The sequence below is a fragment of the Colius striatus genome, chromosome 4 (genome assembly GCF_028858725.1).
Source record: "Colius striatus isolate bColStr4 chromosome 4, bColStr4.1.hap1, whole genome shotgun sequence".
NCBI classification, from domain to species: Eukaryota; Metazoa; Chordata; class Aves; order Coliiformes; family Coliidae; genus Colius; species Colius striatus.
In genome coordinates this window covers 76,977,412-76,996,760 of record NC_084762.1, presented here as the reverse complement: position 1 = coordinate 76,996,760, position 19,349 = coordinate 76,977,412, and the positions used below count along the sequence as shown (strand labels likewise).

The window sequence follows — 19,349 nt, the reverse complement described above, 5'->3', positions numbered from 1 at the left end:
GACAAATATTCTCAGATGTGTCAGACTTCTACTATAGGACAGCAAATGGCTTCAAGTCATTATACATGAGTTGTTCAAGTCATTATACACGAGTTGTCCAAGATGAACCAAATTATACCTGGAGTGAATCCAGTCCCACCTTGCACTACCAGCATGCTGTTAATGGCATCAAGGCCAGCTCCAAGTGACACAAAGTTATCAATGAAGGTATTATGCAGGCAGCTGCTGCTCCTATACCAGAGAAACTTTCAGATGCCTCAGTAAACCAGTGCTGCTGTAACAGAAACTAGATTTCTCCAATATCTGAAGACAAAGAATAATATACATAATTTTTTTTTGACAAATTTAGAACAAGACCTCCTGTCTCTACGGGTAACATTCTACAGCAATCTGAGGACACCATTTTTTAGCTTTTTCTTTTGATATGGTAACAGTTGATCTACTTTTTTTTCCTCCAAACACTGGAGGAAATTTTTTTTCCTCCATACACTGCAGAACATTTTAAAGAATGATTCTATATATTAGAGCTCAAGGTATTCATGTGAGATATGATGATCTGTATTTCAGCCAAAGAGTGAAACAAATTTGGGTCTTGCATCATTGTCCTGAATGCTAGTAAAGCGTGGACAATATAAAGGCAGGGACAGGACTTCTTCCTTCTACGTTTCATGAGCCAGCTGAGAACAGCTTGCAAATTTATGGCAAATCAACAAATGAATACTAGGATATGTTATTAGCACTTTAAAATAAATAAATTGTTGCTCATAGCTGGCTACGTAAGCATCATTTATATCATGGTTTTAACTAATGCAGCATACTTTTAAAATTCTGACATATCTTAATTTACTGTTTTGATTTCATCTTCCTTACTGAACTACAAATTCTGAAAAAAAAAAAAAAAAAGACCGATAGGCTTCATTCCCTGCGACTGCAGTGGGAATATGTTAAAAGAACTTTAATGAAAATCACTAAGTAAGCAATAAAAAATATTGCCATGTATCTATATTTAATACTAGCATTACTAGTGTAGCAAAAATGCCAGTGCACTGTACATTATTCCTTTATTCCAGAAAGGTCTTCTTCAAATTTACTTCAAGGCTACATTAATGATTTGTAACTGTAAATCACGTAACAAGCCTAACTCAATAGTAGCCTTGTCATATTCCCTCACTGAAAATCTCATCAATTCTGTTCTAAGCTTATTTTTAAAATGTTTTACTAGTGGATCCCTCTATGTGGGAAATAAATTTATTTCAATCTTCCATTGCTTAATGTAAAGAAATACTTTAGATGTACTCAAGCATATTCTTCTTGCAATATCACTTAGCAAATTCAGAGCCTTTACCTAAAAATAAAAGTATCATGTTGTCAATTTTATAAATAAAATAGAATTGCAAAAGATGACAAAACCACCAGAAAAACTTAAATGCACCAGAATAGTCAGAAGAAATACAATCAGTTAATGGTAAATTAAATATGTGTATTTTAATATTTAGTGAAGTATTTTTAAGTGTCAGAAAACAAATATATTATTTTTAAGTCACTATCAAGGTATTTTTTCCAGGATTGCTTAGGGCAGGAGCTGTTTGCTTATTTGTTTAATGGCTTCTATATTTTTAAAATATGACAGGTTTGCTCCCTCTTCTGGTTATATGTTTGAAACACATCAGAAACAAATGCAAAACAGCTGGCCTCCTGACCTTTTGTCAATTGTCATATTTTAAATATCCCACAAGAATAGCTCTTGTGGGTCACCTGTTTGGATAAGCATTGCAGGTTTATGTTGGCAGGACTGAGTTAAGGATGTCAGAGAGGGTGCAGAGAGCCTATGAGGGACATGAAGGCATCATATAATGATACCAGTGACATTTCTGTACATTCCTGAGGCACAAGTTACAGGAGACTGGGGATCCAGTACCATGGATAAGCACTACTACACATTTGTTTTATTCATATTCCTTTCCCCCCGCACCCACACTTGGACTGCTGAAGACCAGACATTGTTCTGGACAGATTTTAAGTCAGACTTAGTATGCTTATCCTCATATCGCTGTGAAAAGTAAGCACAAAGAAAGCCAAAATATCTCCAGAGTCTGACAATTAATGCATTTAAATAAGGCAAATGACAAGTAATGGCTAACATAATTGTGGAGCTAAATGCAAGTTTCTGCTCTGCAGCTCTCTCTTACAATCTCTGCTCAGTTTCTATTCCCATTCCCCAGGTGTCAGCAAGTGCTCTGTGCATGCAAGGAAATGTGAAGAGCCTACAAACCCACTCTGCAGAAGGCAGGATGTTAGCTTTAGTTCAGGGTTTTTTCAAGTTATTTTTATTCATTACTGAAAAAATGTGCAATCTTACTGAAAAGTCTTACTTATTTTCCTGCTGAAAAATAACAAATCTTAAAATATTTTCTATGCAGATGAGTAATTTATTATTATACTACCATACTCCTCTCACACACATAGAAAAGTTCTGCAAGCAATGCCAACTGTTCTACCCTTCTCTACCCTTTTCAAATGCGGTTAAGATTGAAGGCTCATCTATTCTGTGCACTTTTTTCTGTGTTGTTCTTTTTCTTCTATGAAGTTAATGGCACACTTCTAAAAATGTTACAAAATGCTTCCATTCAAAACAGGCTTCTGAAAATAGGCCAGTTAGTTTTAAGCACTAATACCAACCAATAAAAAAATACAATAAATTACCTAATGAAAGATAAAAAATATAGATCTGTTTCCACAGAAAAATCTAGGTTCTTCAGAATCAATTACTACTAATTAATAATGTAGAAGTTTCCATATTGCTCAAATTTACACGCAAATTTGATATGCATCTGTATATGTAAATGCCATACACAGCAAAATACCTGTGCTATTTTTTCAGCATTACTTGTAAATATTGGATTAGCAACCAAACTATGTTTGACTAACAGACAGAATGGTATCACATGGTCATGTATTGGTCTTAGAAATATTACTTTATATTGTGATATAGTTTTGAAAGATGACATCTCACATTTTGTCTAAATAAATCAAATTTGAAGCTATTTATGGACAAGTTGGAGTTAGACTCTTTCTCATTTATCATATTTTCCTGTTAGTTTTAGATAGAAATTCATTAAATAGTCACCTATATCATAAGGAATTTCAGCAGAATGTAGGTTCTTCCATCTGGAGAATTTACACCTTACGGGTGTACACCTTACACCACAGTGTACAACTTACACTGTGCTGTGTGTAATTTTTTGTTTTATTTCACCATTTTCCTAGTGTGTAAATTGCAGTTTTGCACCTGCCTATAACTACTACAGTCTCAAAAGGTTTATATCTTACTTAAACCTTATTTTGCTTGACATAGAATTTAATTAAAATGTAGTATTACTCTAGGTACTCATAACACACATGATAAAGTGTTCTCACAGCACACAAAAAACACATTAATCATAATTTTTCATGCAAAATTCTAAAGCTGTCATGATCTCTTGGTTTGGTAAACTAAATCATCTTTTATGCACCTTAAATTAAGACAGTAAAAGACAGAATTACGTGGAGTTTTTTCCTCACAAACACAAATGATCAAAAGATGTCATACAAAATACATGAAAGAGAAATGCAAAAGACCTGAGGAAAAACTTAAAGGGATCATGGGTTTGGCAATAAATATTTGAAGTAAAATATTAGGCACAGACTGTTCTTTTGGAGTAAAAGAGCTCTGCATAAGAAACTTCTAAAATATGAGAGACACCTTAGAAAAATTAATAAATGTATGAAAACAAACTTAAATACAAGTCAGTAGTATTTAGATTATTATGCAAAGTATATATCTCAGGATCTATAATTAAGTGTACAAAATGTTGTTCTTTTTGAAGGAGTGGAAAGTAAACCAAGAACAAAACAGTTTTAGCTTGACTGATTATTGATTTGTCAACCTCATCAAGTCAGTGGCAACTTTACTGGATTGGAATTTGTATGATCTATGTGGTAATTATCATGCATTACAGCACCAGACCTCCAGACTTCCAGGACTATGCTGGCACAGCTGCTAAACTAAGAGAGGTGTCCTCATGCATTGCTCTGCCAGGCTGCCAGCACAGCAGCCTCTCTACAAAGGTACCTCAATTTAGTCTGTCTACACTGGATAAAAAGTGGCATATTAGAAATGGTGGGGTTTTCCCTGTGACTCAATGAACTAGCACAGACGAAACTGCATCTATGCTCTCCTGATTCCTGTATTCCTCTGCTAAGATATTCTAGGGAAGAGAAAGCTAGAAACAGCCCAATAAGACTGCAGCTATTCCCCACATGAGGTCATGGTACAGATAGAAGTGTAAGAGTGAATATCCAAAATTTAATAATACTATTTCATTCAATGTCAGAAGATAGTGAGGAGACAAAGTCTAAATGTAATATGGCTTTAGAAGAAAAATAACAACAGATTACTTCTAAATTATCAAAGCAATTTAGAAGCCTGAACTTGAATAAAACTTCAAAGTAAGCTGTGGTTGTTCATTGCAGCTTCCCCGTTCTATTTTTAGATAGTAAATCTAAATCTCCATGTCAACATTTCAGTGTTTTTATTAGGCTTACTTCTACAGTATTTGAAACAAAGACAAAATCAAACATGGTAAGAACTAGACGCTAGATGATTGCTAATAACATAAGGCTTTCTCTACCAGCATATGCTAATCAAAATGGTCCAGTTCTCCTGTTTAGGAGAGAAAAAATGTCTCAAACTTGTAAAACGTCTATTGTCAAGGGACATAAAAGTATAGAAACCTATCAAAATGTGGAAGACAATACAGAAATTTTGCAAACTGCAGTTGGTCTCTTAGGGCAAGGCAGACCAGGAATCACTAAATGAGTAAGTACAGAAATTATCTCACTAGTTCTATGTCTAGGTGGTATAAACCTCCTCTTTAGTAATATAGAAAAAAAAAATAATGTAATCTTCAATTACAAGAAAGATTTAAAAATCACAATAAAAAATAATTAAGTGCAAGAAATAAAGTAACACATTAGAATTGAACATACATGAACTTACTAATTTTGAACTACTAGAACTAAGCGACACACAAACATGCAGCAAAACATAAGTAAAATTTTTCAAACACCCACAATTCACCAGCAATATCATCAACTTGCCTTTTCGCCCATTAATGGGTGGGTTTTGATGCTTTTCCTCATAGTCTTTATAATATTAAAAACAGACAATGATGATTAACAATTGGAACAGCTACTGTGATGAACAACACAACTATAGCACACACAAATATTTTGCAAACTGTGTTAGCACAATTCCATGCACTATGCTTGATTTATCACAAAACACACAGAGTGAACAGTACATACTATACACACTACTGAACACCACACACTTAGACACAGAACCATAACAAAAGCAAGAAAAATGTAAACTGTACCATAATGAAAAATGAGAAGGCAAAGCTCTGAAAGCACACTTTGGATGCTTAAGTGAAAACTACAATTAAAACAAAAAAATCCTACTTTCCATCTCCCAAATCTTAAAAACACTCTAGCATCCAGATTTCTGAACAAGTAATGAGCCCTATTGTCAGTAATTATTCTTGACTTCTCTTAAAGAAAATAGTAGTCCGCATTTTCTTCTCCTAAGTAACAATGGGATTAGGGTCCAGGGCACAGGATTCCATATAAACTGTGTCTCATACTTTTACGCAGGGATGGCATTTTAGGAATATTCATGTTTAGCTACTAATTTTTCTTATCAGCTAGTACTAAATATGTTTCTTGCTCAGATTGTAATTTTTTTGCATCACCCTTCTATAGCACTTAATGCTGTTCACATATCTGAACTTAATTCTATCCACATATCCTCAGTGCACTATCCTTCTCTGGGCTGCCTTCCATGGGCCTTGTGGTAGGTACTGCACTGCTTACTTTTAGGCAGCTAAGCTTAGCATCAGTCTAGCCCTATATATTTGTAAACAGAAAGGTTTATCTGTGCTACTCTTTCATATCCACCACAGTGATATGTCACAGACAATTATTAACAGTGATAACAGAATGTAACCTATTAACAGTCCATGTAAAGCCACATTTATGGTTTTATGATTCTTCCTTTAATAAGGAAACTTAAGAGCAGAAAAATGATGGTTGAAAAAATCTTTAGATTTCTACACATCTTTGAACCTGTGTGATGTGTGTTTTCTGAAATTAGAAGACAAAGCATATTTTAATCACATCATATTTGAGTTGAAAAAATATTTGCATCTGTTTGATTTGATCATCTATCAGTTCTCATCACACGAACTCCCCCTTTTTTTCTACCAACTGAACTGCCTTACAAGCAGGATGAGTGACATGATACAAAATACTCAAAGTATTTCTGTGTAATGCAGATTCCTATTTTTGTTCAGCATCATCAATTTGCTTACATAAGCTAGGGAAAAAACACATCATGATACAATGTTTGCTTCCCTGGTTGTAAAAAGTATAACACAAAACAGAGGGCACCACATCTAAAGTGGTATTCATCCATATATGGTAGGACTATAACTTGATCATACTGAAAGAGTACTTTTGTAAAGAGGAATAAAACAAAGTAAAAAAAGACAAGTGATTTTGTAGGTTGAACTATTTTAAGCATACACAAGCTGGTGAGTATGCTTTATTGGATTTTTCTTATTCTTACATAAAAATTATATAACTATTGTCTGCATTTTTACTTTTAATATATTTAGAAGCTGGCTTGTAAAACCTCCCTAGATGTTCAGGATAAAATGTTTCTAAAGAAGATAGGCACTTGTGGTCTGACAGACCTTCCTTGACCTCTGATTCCTGAACTCCAGTAAGCTTGTTTTCTTCATCTCCTGCTGCATTTGCAAGATATGACAGGGCAAAAAAGCAAGAAAAAAAAAAGAAAGCATGCTTTGTTACAAGTTGCTCACATAAAAGATATATACCAAATAAAACTGATTCCCAAGAACACACAAACCACCAGTCTGTGGCATGAATTATTTCATTGAGTGAATCAAAGATTAAATAAATCCTTGTGTTATTTTTCATTAATATCTCTGGTTTACTCCAATAAGATCCTTCTTCAAGTAATGATGGTCATAGCGAGCCCTTAATACCCCTGTTGCCAATTTCTTACTAAACTACTGAAGCAATGCAAAGCAGATAGTAAGTTCCAAAGCAGAGAAAGCAGACTTGTATTGCTAGATAAACTGGTTTAAAAGCATCTTCTGCTTGGCTTTGCTTTAGTTTTTCTAGAAATAAAAGTCTGAGATTCCATTCACAAAAAGCGTATTTAAAATCATATATAAATCCTAAACAAGTAGGTATACTCAGTACTTTAATAAGTGCAGAAGAAACAACACAAATGTTTTTCCAGCTTGGAAAAAATATCCTCAATTTGCCAGATAATATGCTTTTTACCTGGATTTCATAGTAGTTGGAATTCAGAAAGACTTTTCCATCAGTAACTGTGGCTGCCTAGACCATATCTAAATATTAGAGAACACTGAAATGGCTGTAAATAATGGTGACAAAGCAGTTAATAATAAGCAACACTTTTTTTTTTCATGTCATTAATAAAGAACCATAACTTTCTTTAGTGAAAAAGCTTATCTAATAGCAGGGAAACAACTGTAATGATATAGAAGAATGTTCATATCAATAACTTGTGTACCATATGCCTGCTTTAGTTTCATGTCATTTATTCATTAAACGCTCGTTTGATGTGGTGAAATATACTGTAGTTTTTCAAGGTTTGATTTTGATTACTCATTGATTCTTTGTGTTTTCTGTTCCAGATTTTTTTTCCAGTTCTTTAATTTCATATACAGGATTACATGCAACTAAGTACCTCATTGAATTATTTTAATTCAGGTTTAGTCAGCATGTAATAATAACTACTTGTTAAAACACAATATTGTTAATAGAGAGAGAGATTTACTCCATAATCAATGCCAATACAATGCAAAGTAATCTCTGTATAGTTTTTGTGTTCATTTATACAGTCAATCTTTTCTCATAGAAAACATAAAAAATTACTATTTTTTACACAGCTGTATGATTCTCTAATCATTTTTGTTGTTGTTTCTTTCATAGTCTCAGACCTAGACAGTAAGATCTCCAACTAACATAAAGAAAAAGATTTTTAATTCCTCCTTTTGCCAATCCATGGGGAAGTTATGAACCGTTAGTTCCCTTGAAAGGTTAGAACATTTCAAATAAGCACCCTAAGCCATGTTATAGGCAACCCTTGTTCAACATTTTCTATGGAAATTTTACTACTGCAAATAAAATATTTTAATATTCTTCAGGGGATGATGACTTTGCCACGTCTCAGAAGAGTGAACTGAGTATCCACAAGTAAAACTCAGAGGCATATTTTTACAAATGGCTAGTTGAAGTAAAACATCCAAGGCAGATTCACGCATTATCCTAAGACAGCCTTGTTAATGACGTTAACTAAGCTATTCTCTTTACCTTTCTGTCAAGTGCAAAAACCACTAGTTAACCTATGCAAATATAAAGGTGTCTAACATCATACAGCCAGTACCACAAAAATATCCATACAAAAAGGGGGTGAGTGCAAGTACATATACCTTGGTATTTTAGACTGTTGTGTTTGACTAACTTATCAAGTTCCTAGCCAAGCTACAGGTAATCCAAATTCCTATCTGATATTATATCCTTTATTACATGTGATCTTTTACAAAACAGACTACCTATATAACATATATTCTTTAAAATCTATGAAATCAAGACTGATAAAGTATTATGGAATTATGACCAGTGTGATGACAGATTCTCTGCAATTGCTTTATGATTGTCTTTCTCTGTCTTCCATAAAACTATGACACAACACTGGAAAACGTAATATAAAATTCATTCTCGTTTTGCAAAATTATGTGCTATTTAACAGAGAAATTATGTTCTGAATTAAACAAAACCCCTTAAAATAAATGGAAAATCTTTTTATCTGTCAATATTATGTCTTTTCCTAACCATTAGTGTCTCAGTAACCTGTACTTTATACTACATGAGTTGTAACAATACAATTGACAGTATATTTTCTTTTTGAGGATTCAAAATCATGTTTAAGAGATGTAAAAACTAGAAATATGGCTGACAGCTATCCTTGATTATACCTAATCAGCTAATCTTATTAATTCCATTCATAGCTAATTTTGTTCTGCGATAAGATCATCCATACCTGAAGTGAAGAGGGGACAGTTAATCAGCACTAATGTCAGATTTAACAGCCTCTGAAATAACTTCCCTGAGATACAAGATTATTATGAGATCATGAATAGAAGGGCAAATGTTCTTTGAGCTCCACTATTTGCTAAATTTCTGAGCATTTCATTTTTATGCTTAAAGATTTTATTAAATTTTTTTGACCTGATATAATTTTCTAGTTTATGGTTGAGTACATGGTTGCTCTGTCTTTTGGGTTGTGTATTTTTTTTTGTAGGTATGAAAAAAGAAAAGACTATGTTTACTTTTAAGGGGAAAAGGAAAAATCTATATTAGGATAAAAGCATTCTCTCTCTGATTAGTAGGGCTAATTCTGTATACTTTCAAGAGCATTCTATGGTGTTCCATTTTAATTAGTAGCAAGCAGTCATCGAAGTCATCCCTCTACCAAGGCAAGTAAGAACAAAGAAATATATATATCCAATACAAATCTTGTAACCCTTAAGAACTATAAATATTTCAGTATTCATATATTGTCTATGGCATTGATAATACAGATCAACTGAGAGTACATAATCACTTCATTGCTAAAAACAAGCTCAAGTTCATACCAAAGTTTTTCTACAAATGTTCATTAGAAACAATGTATCCTTACTTGTAGCATAATTCAAAAATATAGAAGCAAAAGTTCAGCCAAAAAAAAGTCTTCTGGCATTTCAGTAGTGAAAATTAGGTAAAAGTCTAAGTGGTCCCAGACTTCTTTTCAAAACTATTTTCCAGCCATCTAACATGAAAATATATTAAACTAACAGAGTCTAAACCAAAACAAACTGCCTAGATGCTTACGGTATATTCTGGTTGGACAAGATAATGGCATGCATTTCAGAGACAGACGGTCTTTCTTCTGAACAAGTAAATCTGATACTGGCAGCAACAGAGCGTGGGAATTATGCAACATGTCATGAATGTAAAAGATTGAAGATGCAATGTAGATAATGATATTGGTATGCTCTTCTCCTGGGCATGTGAGACACTGCGAAGAAGATATATAGGTCTATACACTAGTGTTAGGAAGTAACAGCTACTCACAGCCAGATTTCCTAATAACAAACTTCTCTGGCTATTCCAGAATTTTGAAATACATTATTTTTGGGGAATCTAGATGTACTGGAACAAAAACCCACAAGCATATAACACAGTTCATAGAATAAAATATATTTCAAAACAATGTGTTTTAATTCTGATCCTAATCTGGAAACAATTACCCAGAGTTGTTTTTTTTTTTCCTGTAGACTCCTTCCAATTACACAGCCACAAGCACAAGCACAACATATTCCTGATTGTACTGAGTGCTACATTGTAACAAAAAATCACCCCAATTGCAAATTACTACCCTATTTCTGCTTGAGTCCCCTCATTTCTACTACATTTTAAGAAATGTTATGCAATTTCAACTCAATAACAACCACACATTATTCAAATGTATACAGACTGAGACTACTGTAGGAGATACAAACACTGAAGTTTTTCTTTTCCTCTTTTACAAAACTGAGATGACTTCCAATTATCTTTTATGTAGAATATATCTTTTACCGACTCTTTCTTCAGTATGATTTTAACTTAATCTGGTGAAAAATAAAATCTTTAATTTCAAAATACAGAAAGGTTAACCTTCACAGCATATTCCCATGCAATAGAAAATGCTTGTACAATAATGGAAAAGACTACGCTACAATAAAGACATTTTCTGCTATGGACATATAGCCTTCCCAACAACAGATAATTGTTTTGATTATCACCAAGGTATATAATAACACATAAAATTCTACTCCAAATGCCTATAAACTTTTCAAGTTTACTTGTTGTTTTATTTGTTACATAACAACGTAAAGCCCTTCTACTACGGTCAGCAGTTTTGATTCTACTGAATTTCAGACTTTATCACCAGTATTTTATTTGCAAAAAAACAACATTTTGTAAAATTCATTAATTCACAATAAAAAACTGCTATTAATAATAATTATGTTCTGTCATTGACAGAAGTTAGGTAATCTGCTGTTCTTGAACAGCACTCCTTTCAAAGAAAATAATTGTTCCCCTTAAACAAAATATTAGGAAATATTAGAAAATCCTAAAAAAGGATAAAAAAGACTTCAAAGTAGAAATATGGTTTTTTTAGAATATAAATTCTTAATTCATGACAGAAAATGATATAGAATGACATCGAATATTATGTGAAAGCTGCATCTATATTTTCAATCACAATGCTTACCACCTTTATATGTATAACATTCAACATTAAATGCATCTAGTTACTGTATCTTGAGTCACTGATGGTGCTTTGTATATTAAAACTCTAGTATCTGTGGATTTTGGCAATTTGTTTTTTTAGACTACTTTAGACAGTGCTAGAGGAAAAATCTTACTCAATCCCTCAATCCTCAAGTAAAATCAGTACTTAACAGAGCTAACAATTCTAGCTCTGCTATAACAATAATTATTTTATTGTATTTATTGTATTTCTCTATATCGAATCTGTGGTTTAAATAAGACTACTGCCCTCTCTAATCACAGCAAAACTATGCAGTCTTTCACAACTGCTGCCCTAAGGAGCTCACAGTCTAAATAGATATACTAAGCAAAGAGCAGGGAAGAGTGGTAAAACATGAAAGCATTTACAGCAATGACAGTGAACACCATGTGACTAGATGTGATTATTGTCTGGCATATCTAGAGCGTATTTCATATAAGCACTTCACAACACATAAGACAACAAGGAAATGAATATTATAGGGCAATGATCTGAGAAATTAGAATTGTGTTTTCATAAAGTTTTTTTTCCAAAATGGAAATAAACATTGTAAACATTTTGAATACTAAATTAAAAAGTCTGATGGAACAGATACAATAATGCTACATATAGAACCTCAATGGTATAACCAAGGACTGCAATTGATATCTTGTGACTTGCTATTTAGCAAATTAAATGGGTTTAATAGCATAAAAAATAAAGGGATTAAATTTTAAGCAAAAGTATTATATTTTTTATTAGATTACTTTTTGCTGCTGAATCATTTGAAAATTACTTAATAATTCAGGAACTGTACAACAACATAATGTATTTGCAATAAAAACATTTCTCTAATTAAATGCATGACTAACATTAACCATGTCAAATAGCCTCCAACACTTAAATTTAAATATGTGCTTGAAGCACTAATTCTGAAAAGGTACCTAAGTTAACTGAAACAGTCTTATTTGCTGCAGTGTAAATCCTTGGTATTTAAAAATGAATACACGCCTAGGTACAATAGATAGTATTATTTATACTGTCTTTTTTTGTAATGTAGAACTCTGTACAATTTATGAGCCACAGGTCTGAATATAAAAAAAAGACTAAATAATTATAACAATAAGTCTGACTATGTCTGTTCAATCAAGTAACACCAATTGCAGTTGGGTTTATTTTTCCCTATACAGCCTTTGAAAAAGGCTTTCAGGTGAAAAACGAACCCTCCTTTATGTACAGACCTTCATAAGATTCTATCTCCTTGTCTCCATTGTCTAGGGAAAGTAACAGAAACAAAAGAAAGAAAGAAACAAACAAAAAAAAAAGGGAATCAAAGCACAGGGGTTAAAAACAAGAGAAGTTTTATAAAAGATACAATAAACAAGCTAAGACGGATTAAAAAAAAAGGAGTGTATATGGCCATTTAGACTGGTTTTGCACAGCACATCTAATTATCAGAAATGGAAGGGCAAAAATGTATTTGTTATCAAAAATACGTTTATATATCTCTAATTCTAAACATTTCGGAAAACGTCTGCATTCACCAGTGCCTTTATAAGACATTAAAGATGAGCACAATTAAAGTACTAGTAAAATGTGAATCATGTAATATCTTGCTGACTTTTCCTGTTTTAAAGATTATTACCTCTCTTCTTGCTCTTCATGTTTCAAGGTGCAGAGATTTCTTTATCAGCAATCTGTAACACACCCTTTGCAAATCCCCCAGTGATCAGCTAGGCTATTAAATCCCATAAGAGTTTTATCACTAAACAATAGACAAAAGATCATTTCCTGTGCCTGTTGAAGTCAACGACAAAACACCTAATGAGTTCAAAAGGAACAGGATCATGCTAATAATTAATCCATCTTGGCTTGTGTATATTGCACTGTTGATGATTATTGTACTGATAATGATTCTTTTCAGCCAAGGGTATTGTAGATAGAAAAACATAATAGAAGGAAATACATTATAAAACACCATACTACTGTCAGATGCTAATTCTGTACACAAAAACTCAAGAGATTTCAATTGTAATGCCAAAAGAAAAAGAGTAATTGTAATCAGCTTTCATGAGCAATTTTGTAACATCATTAGGAAAAAGCATACACTTACTTCTCTCCAACGTCCCCTTTGGTGGGAGCTGTGGTAACTGCCTGCCCCTTCGTCCTGCTACCGGAGTACTTGATGGACTTGTCTGAACAGACCCAGTTCTAGGATGTGACCTGTGAGACACATATCAAAACAAATCATAGCCATTAATTGATAAATTCATCCTTAAATACCACCAAGAACTGATCACATGACTTAAGTAGGCTTTAAATCACTTAGGATGCTCATAGTCCCATAGTGAAACTATTATCTCTTTTCAGGAAAAGACCTGATTAAAAAGTGAAATCTCTCCACGAAAAAGAAGAAAAGAAAGCCAAACTAAGGCTGAACATCCATAAGATGCTTGTTTCACAGTCAAGTCAGAAAATATGTTGTGTGTATATTGATATGCATATGGATATAGTACTCATACACATAAAATTATCCACAAGTCAATGATCTTTACTAGGCTTACATTTGGTTAAATTACTACTGAGTGGCAATGAGATTACAAAGATTTTCTAAACAAAGTAATAATCCAAGAAAAGAGTCTGATTTTTGACTCTAAATCTCATTGGGAAATTGATGTTACTAACTCTAATTTAAAAAAAAAAAAATTGTATTTTGCAGCTCTAAAAAAAGGAGAGGCTTTACTGAACATCAACTAGATGAAAATGTACTCATCTTTTTATTGTATTATGTTTGTAAGAGCAATGTGTAGAAATCCTCAATATATCAATCAGTAAAGTGTATCACTTAAACAGGAACAATACAGACTATGGCACAGTAAAATGTAGTCAGAGAAAATGGTTAAAATGATAATAAATAGACAAAGTTAGTACAGTCCGTTTAAAGAAACTTTTTTTTAATAAAAAAATAGTTTCGTTTGATGTTATGATGGTTGTTCCATAATTAATGTCTGATGAACACAAATAATTTCTCATTCTGTAAGAGAAGAGTATGATAGTTATGAGGTGCTTTATGTGAGAAATCCTCCAGGATTCCTGATAAATGAGAAATCACAAACAAATGTAGTTAAATACTGTTAGCAAGCAATTTGCAATGGCAGCCACACCATTATATCCAGAGCAGAATATAAATAGTGTGTTGGCACTGAAAGGGTTAGTATCTATAGCTACTAGTGATCAGCTAAAGATGAGGCGATACCAATTAGCTATTGGGAAAATAAAATGGTGAACTGGTGGGGCAGAAGGGGATTAGTCTGATTGATTTGTCTGTTTCACCTCGGTAAGGCAGGTGAAGGAGGGGCAGATCTTCCAGTCATTAATGAAGGCATCGACCTGATGAGGTTTGAGTCAGGACGCTCTGTGGATCGGGAGCGGGAGTTGGTCCGCTCTAGCATAGGACGTTGCTCTGTTGATCTGGATCTTTGATATGGCTGTCTATCTGCTGCTTCACAATTCCTGTAACGTTAGTTAAAAAGCAGCTCAGTTGACCTTTGCCTTTTCTATTAATTATAAAATATGCTGCATGATACTGGTTTGGAGCAAATCATTTTGTTATGTACATTTTGGGGGATGGAAATTTTCTGAGTTTGCTTCTTGATATCATACATACATGTATGATTCGGCTTGCTCCATACTCTTGATAAATGGGCTGAAATGTTTCTAATGTCTCAGTAATGACTATCCATGCAATAGTCTGTTTCCTGACCATTTCTGGGTAAAAAATACTGTTATTTTGTTAATACATCAACCTTGGAGAAAAAAAAAACCCAGCTGACAATATTAAGTCTCAGTTAAGCCAAGAACTCATTTAATTGTGCAGTTTAATTAAGCATTTTTACTCCCATGACTAGAATTTTACAGACTGCAATGTATTTAGAGCTTGTTTGTAGGAAAGTCCACATTCCAGATTTTATAATTACCATGTAAGCACCACTAGCTATTGTTAGACTCGAGATGTCTGTCAAAATATAGGCTAGGCTATAGCAATGGATTCATACACGATTCTTGTACTGTAGTCAAATGAAAATCTACAGCAACATTAGTACTTGCAGAGGTTCCACCAACTAGACAAAGTTTGGTCTGTAATAAAAAAGTATCTTTCAACTCACAGTCTAAAGAACTGTAACAAAATAGCAATGGAAGAAGTTATCATTAGAGATGCAATGGGAAGTAATTTGACTGAATACAAGATAATTTCTTGATCAGGCCAACTGGTCTTCTACTATCATAGGCAATTTATCATGCCATTAATTTCAGAAATTAATCAAGCCCCACCTATTTTCACAATTTAATGAGTCTCTTTGAAAGAAGTAAGATTTCCTAGCAAAATCCTAAAATACATAAAATCAAGGTAAATTTAAAAGTAAAATCCCTACCATGTCAGAGCTACTTATGGAATTCACACTCCTCCCAGCTCTCCCTGAGTAACTGAACAGCTATAGAATACAAATAGGGAACATGTACCCTCAGGACTCATGCCTTGAGCTAAGTCATGCATTTTACAATGAAGTCAGTTAATACAAAGAGTGACTGGATGGTGATTAAGCGTAACAAGAAGCTGAATTTTAATTAGCATCAAAAAGAGAGAGACATACCACAGGCTCATTATGAAGAGTCTTACATTATTAACAGCATTTTATTTCTAAAAACCATATTGAGACAGATTATAGCTGTCTCTAGGCTGCCTAACTTTGCTGAATGAGTTAATAAAAGATTCATTAAAACAAATGTCTCTTCAGACCTTCCATGAGATAATAATTGGACTCCTAGAGCATATGAAGGAATTGCCACAGACAGGTTCAGAATACCATTCCCTGTGAACCTACATCTATAAGCTCCTAACAAGCAACACACCACAGTGAGACACATAATGGTAATTTATAAGCTGAAGCACTAAAGATTGGAGGAAAAATACAATGAGCCTGCCACAAAACCACAATAAAATTACCTCACTTCTTCTTCTATCACTTCTGTTTCTGAATGGGAAGCTTCATCAGCAAAAACATCCACAGTCTCGCTTCTTTTACAATGTGGATAGACAAAGAAACACAACCTTAGCTTTAATATGAATCTCACTTAGTTTAGATAACTGTTTCAGAGACATTTCTGTGCTATGGAAGGTGAGAAAAGCGTCAGCTCTTTGCATGGTGGTTAAAAAATGGCCACAGGAATAAATTCCAAGAAAAAATACTCATAAATTCAGCAAAATTACAAAAAATAATATGACCAAGGTCCATATAACCCACCTCTACCTTGTTTACCCACATATTTGAAAAAATTAGTGAGTCCACAGAGACTTTCTTCTTTGGGTCTGTCATGGACAGCTAGAACAACTTTTCTCTTGCCAGTGAGTGGGTGACTGCTGGAGCACACAGACATAGGGACTGGGCAATATAGTGAGAGATTTCATTTCATTTTTTATTTCTCTTTCCTTCCAACAGTTAGTAGGACATACAGAGGAACAGGTGAGTTGCAACTACATGATTCTCATAAACGCTCCATTAGAAGTAGTCTTTTTAACTTATTAATTCTAAGGCCACTTTAGCTGTAGAATAAGAAGTTTTATTTATGATGTTAGGGATCTGACTCATGGAGTCACTATAGCTAACCACTATGCTAACAGATAAAGGCCTCAGAAATGTCATATGATAATATAATTTTTATCTAAATATTCAGTTTGCCAGGATCTGGAGATGTCAAATACTTCAAAAGGAAAAACAACCAGGAGTTCCCAGAAGAGGAGATGGATTTTGGCAGTGAACCTTGTAGATGAAGCTTTGGGACCAGTGTTGGAGACTGAAGGATCTGAAACTATGTCAAAACCTGAGGTGAAACTGAGTTACCTTCAAGCTACAGGCTACATGATGCAAACCTCTCAGTACCCACAGCAGCAAACGGAGGGCTATAAAGCATCCTACCGGTCTTCCACTCAAAAGCTTCACCATGTGGTTTTACATCATACACAAAGAACAACTCCACAGATATTTTTACTGTCTGTTCTTTGTCCTCACTTTTGTTTTTTTTTTTTTTTTGTTGTTCATTTAACAGTAAACACATGTGCTTTATGATACAGGTCTTTAAAAATGAACTGTCTCTTTTATAGAAAAAATATCACTCCAGTAACCTGCTTAGACAGTGAGTCTCCTCACCTACCACAGTATATAACTGTGCATTAATGTCACAATCAAACCTCAGTGAACTAAAAACAAAAGTTCATAGCTTTTCAGATAACATGCTCCCAAATCATCCAGATTAAAGTTTCCACTTTTCTCACTATAATTCAAACCACAGAAATTACTGACTTTAAGGAAGAAAATATAGTTCAAGTTAAGGTATGCAACATCCATACAATATTTAAAGGCATGCTAGAGCTATTTATCTTTGCTAACATTAATGAAACATCAAATAGTCACCACTTCCCTTAAGTATCGCCTGTCATCCTTGTACCTTTGTTAGGAAAATATGCATGGTAGGCGGTCTATTCCTCTGTTAAATTCAACATGACTTGTAATCAGAACTCTCCCCTACACTGAGGAACAAGTAAAACAGTGTTTGCTTCTTAACCAATCACACCTGTCACTCTGAAACTGAGCTCTGTCTAAGCCAACATGTAGAAAGCTCTGCATTAACAATCTAATTTTATATTCCAAACCCACTAAAAATTAGAATTAGAATCCCATACTATTTAGATACCACTCTAAATTCTAGCAACTACAGTATCTATCAAAAGGTGCTACATTTTTGTTTTTTAACTACCAATTTATCTGCATTGTTCTATATTCATATTCTGGAAATTTGAAGAGCTAACACTTTTCCCAATGCAGACAATGACCATTTCTAATTTTTAATTTTTCAGATTTGTTACTTTTGTTAACAAACAGAAAGGAGAATTTTCAACAAATGAATACATTCATTGATCTAAACATATATAGAGAGAAAGCCTTATAAAAGATGAACTTTTTTCAACAGTAAGCAATCATAACATGACACAAACAACTGCATTCCCCAAAATAGTTGAAAGCAGTTAATTTGAATGCCTATGTTAAATTCTTTTACCGTGTTCAAGACTAAAAGCAAGATATGAGAACATGCCAATCAAAATTTCAGTACTAGGTTGTTCTTGTAACAAAAAACTGAAGAAATAAAAATAGAATTGCTGTAAAATTATAGTACACTACACTTCAGCTCCTAGTGCATCTTTTTTTCATCTAGAAACACTGAGCACAGAACAAAAAATTACAGCAATACTTTCTAATTATCATATTTCAAACTCCAGCTAATACACAATGATAATACCTGTCAGTGTCTGTGGATGGCTGCTGGATTTCAATCCTTGGACATGTTATTCTTCTACTAGCTATAGGAACTTTGCTGTTTAGTCACAGATGAAAGACCCTCTGTTAGCATAACATAGGTAACAATGTCTACAAACAACTGAGATTTCTAGTACCAAGTAAACTTAAATTTGACTCATAAGTATTAAAACAGAAAATTGAAAAATGGGAAGGAGCAGTATACCGAAAAACATATAGATAAACTGGTGCATGGATATCTCACCGAATCACTCACCTATACCTATAAAGAAACTTCATCTAAAATTATGTATATAGATTTAAAAGTCATCCAAAATGTAATAGTTTTAGATACTCTTACAAAATAAACAAAAATAGGATGTAAAGCAAGATATGTTTGTTGCATTAATAGCTTATCATGGTTTATAATATGTAGCATATATATCTACACACATACATGCACATACTCATAAGATCTATTCACATGCACATTACACTGTGGTGGTATATGTAATAACTACAGGCAT

General features: G+C 33.4%; 1 protein-coding gene across 27 annotated transcripts in view; it reads right to left on the bottom strand.

Annotated features, from left to right (window-relative positions):
• Positions 1–19,349, bottom strand: part of RIMS2 (regulating synaptic membrane exocytosis 2) — a 466,103-nt gene that overhangs the window by 112,597 nt on the left and 334,157 nt on the right. For 18 of the 27 annotated variants that reach the window (XM_061995371.1, XM_061995382.1, XM_061995368.1 and 15 more), the window contains 2 exons: positions 14,807–14,986; positions 13,587–13,696 (listed from right to left, as the gene is read on the bottom strand). In XM_061995371.1, coding sequence (XP_061851355.1) covers positions 13,587–13,696; positions 14,807–14,986 — 290 coding nt within the window. Of the gene's footprint in view, positions 1–5,139; positions 5,185–6,794; positions 6,849–12,714; positions 12,748–13,586; positions 13,697–14,806; positions 14,987–16,478; positions 16,551–18,826; positions 18,902–19,349 lie in introns of all 27 variants that reach the window. The other 9 variants (XM_061995387.1, XM_061995384.1, XM_061995373.1 and 6 more) reach the window with 5 other exon arrangements.